General features: G+C 52.6%; 1 protein-coding gene across 1 annotated transcript in view; it reads right to left on the reverse strand.

The window, feature by feature from the left end:
• Positions 1-1,623: 1,623 nt before the first annotated feature.
• LOC149479184 (uncharacterized) overlaps positions 1,624-2,500 on the reverse strand; it is a 1,305-nt gene continuing 428 nt past the window's right edge. Inside the window, exon 1 of the mRNA XM_089708799.1 lies at positions 1,624-2,500. This exon is cut by the window's right edge and continues 428 nt beyond it. Coding sequence (XP_089564925.1) covers positions 1,624-2,500 — 877 coding nt within the window.

A 2,500-nucleotide genomic window follows, 5' to 3' on the forward strand; every position in this document is an offset into this window, starting at 1 on the left:
AAGAGGCCGATCGGTCGATAGGCTTTCGGTACCCGATATGATTCCTTGCCCGGCTTTCGCAGTATAACCACGGTCGCCCACTTCCACTGTGCGGGGAAGTAGGCGGCAGAGAGGCATCTGTTGAGCAAGGCAAGGAACCATCCCGGGTTACAATCCACAGCGTGCTGACAGATGTCGGCCGTGAGGCCATCCGCCCCGGGGGCCTTCTTGGGGTTGAAGGACCTTACGGCTCTCTTCAACTCCTCCATGATGAAAGGAGGGTCATCCGGGCCCGCCGGTGGTTCGGTGTCCAAGGACTCCGCACACCCGCGCACCCGACGATGTCCCTCACTTTCACCACTTTCCTGGTCCTCGGGGTAGAAGGTCTCCGCCAACAGTTCTGCCGAGCTCCGGGCATCGAGGGTCTCACCGCCCCTCGAAAGGGGCAGATCCTCCTCTCTCCCTGTGGCTCTATTAAGCACCCTGTAGATGCCCTCCCAGACCCCCTCCCTATCCTGTTTCCGGCAAAACTCCTTCCAACTCTTCTCTTGCGCTTCTTTCACTGCCTTTTCATACATCTCTCTTTCTTCCAGGTACAATCCAACCACGCGGTCTCTGCGATCAGGTGCTGCGTTTCGGATCCTGCGTCTCCTCGTGGCCACCTGCTTCTTCATCTGCGCGAGCTCATCATTCCACCACGACAAGGTGAATTTCTGTGTGTGTTTTTTGGTCGGCATTGTGTCTCTGCATGTCTGTGTGATTGCTTCAGTGTATCTGTCTATTGCGTCATCTATTTGTTGTGTGCTGTGTATTGTGTCTATGTCTTGTATAGTTAATTGTCTGTCCGACATCAGCTGGGTCAGTTTCTCATGAAACTGAGTCCAGTTTGCCTTGTGTGTGTTAAATATGCGTGTAGTTCGTATTATGTTCGTGCCTGTGGATTTATGTTGTCTGATGCCGAAGGATATGCCGTTGTGGTCCGAGCTCGTGAGACTCTCCTCAACCCTCCAGTTGTCCACTCGGTTCAGCAGATCGTCGGAGCACGCTGTCACATCCACGTAGCTAGAGTACCTTTTCCCACCTCTGATGGTATCGAACGTAGGGATGTCCCCGGTGTTGAGTATGTGCATTCCCATTTCTTCCAGTACAGCAGACACATCTCTTCCTCGCGAGTCTTCCACTTCGCCACCCCACCACGGGCTTTTTGCGTTCGCATCGCCTCCCAGGACCATCCTATGGATACCCAGCTCTCTCCCTATCCGCCTAAGATGGTCCAGGTAGAGCCCCACTGGTTTATCGGGCTCGAAGTAGAAGGACACTACAATCATCTCCCAGGCTTTGGTTCTGAGAGTGGCCACAACGATGTTGTTACTGCTAAGGCGTGTATGTAGTTCGACATCCAGTGTGTCGTCGAGTACTACAATACACGCCTTTACTGCTCCACCCCCTTCCCCTTCGCTCTGGAAGATCCTCACTCCATTGTATGTCCTCATACTTTTCGCCCCACCAACGTAGGGCTCTTGCAGCAATGCTACGCATGCCTTACGCTTGGTGGCTTCGAGCAGTAGCTCCCGTGTGGCGATTTGGCTCCGCTGGAGATTGGCCTGCAGCATTCGGTACTGGAAGGACTCACCTTGGGCAACCTTAGCAATACGCTACCGCCGATCTGGCCAGAGCATCCCACCTCTTTCTTTCCGTACACTCTCTGTCAAAGGCGCTGTGCTCTGCGCTGCCTTTCTTAGCCTTTATGCAGTTGATGCATTGAGGCACTTCTCCCCGCAGCCACTTGTCGCACTCGGTCTTCATGTGAGGACCAGCGCAGTGGCTGCATCGTTCCTTCTCTTCCCTACACATTCGTCTCGTATGCCCGTACCCAAGACAGCGCGAGCACTGCACTAACGGACTTTGATCCATCACTTTCACTCTACTTAGCCCTATATGGGCGTATCCTTCACTCGTGCATCTCTTCCATACCTGTGGACTCACCCTGGCCACTACGTGGTTCTGGAGGTGGTTCCTTGCTTTCATCACGTACGCTACTTCTACCTTTCTCTCTTCCCCCTTCAGGCCCTCAAGGATGCTTGCATTTTGATTACTGAATGCTGTGACGAAATCGTCAACTTCGCATTTCATTACATCCCTGAAGACTAGTAGAGGGCTCTTATTTTTTACATCTTCCACTACTAATCCCTCATTCTTTCTCAGCCTTTCCTTCACCTTGATTCTTTCTTCCTCATTCGCACAGCCGACGACCACCTTCCTGTTCTTCACCTTTCTTACCCTCTCTACTTTCACCCATCCGTCCTTTGCATCCACAGTCTTTCTGATCATTTCTAACACCTCATCACCCGTCTCTTGTTCGTCTTTGGATGACACCATGACCGAATGCAGGGCTCTTGCTTCGGGGAGTTTCTCTATGACTCCCTTCGAGACAACGCCCGCATAACTCGCCGTTTTGGCGACAGTCATGTTGCCCTCCAAAAGCGAGCTCAATTTGTCCATTTTATTTTCATTCTCCCGC

This window comes from Colias philodice, chromosome 21, assembly GCF_061535455.1.
Source record: "Colias philodice isolate Cphi_HAF_F1 chromosome 21, ilColPhil1 Martin Lab GWU primary, whole genome shotgun sequence".
NCBI classification, from domain to species: domain Eukaryota; kingdom Metazoa; phylum Arthropoda; class Insecta; order Lepidoptera; family Pieridae; genus Colias; species Colias philodice.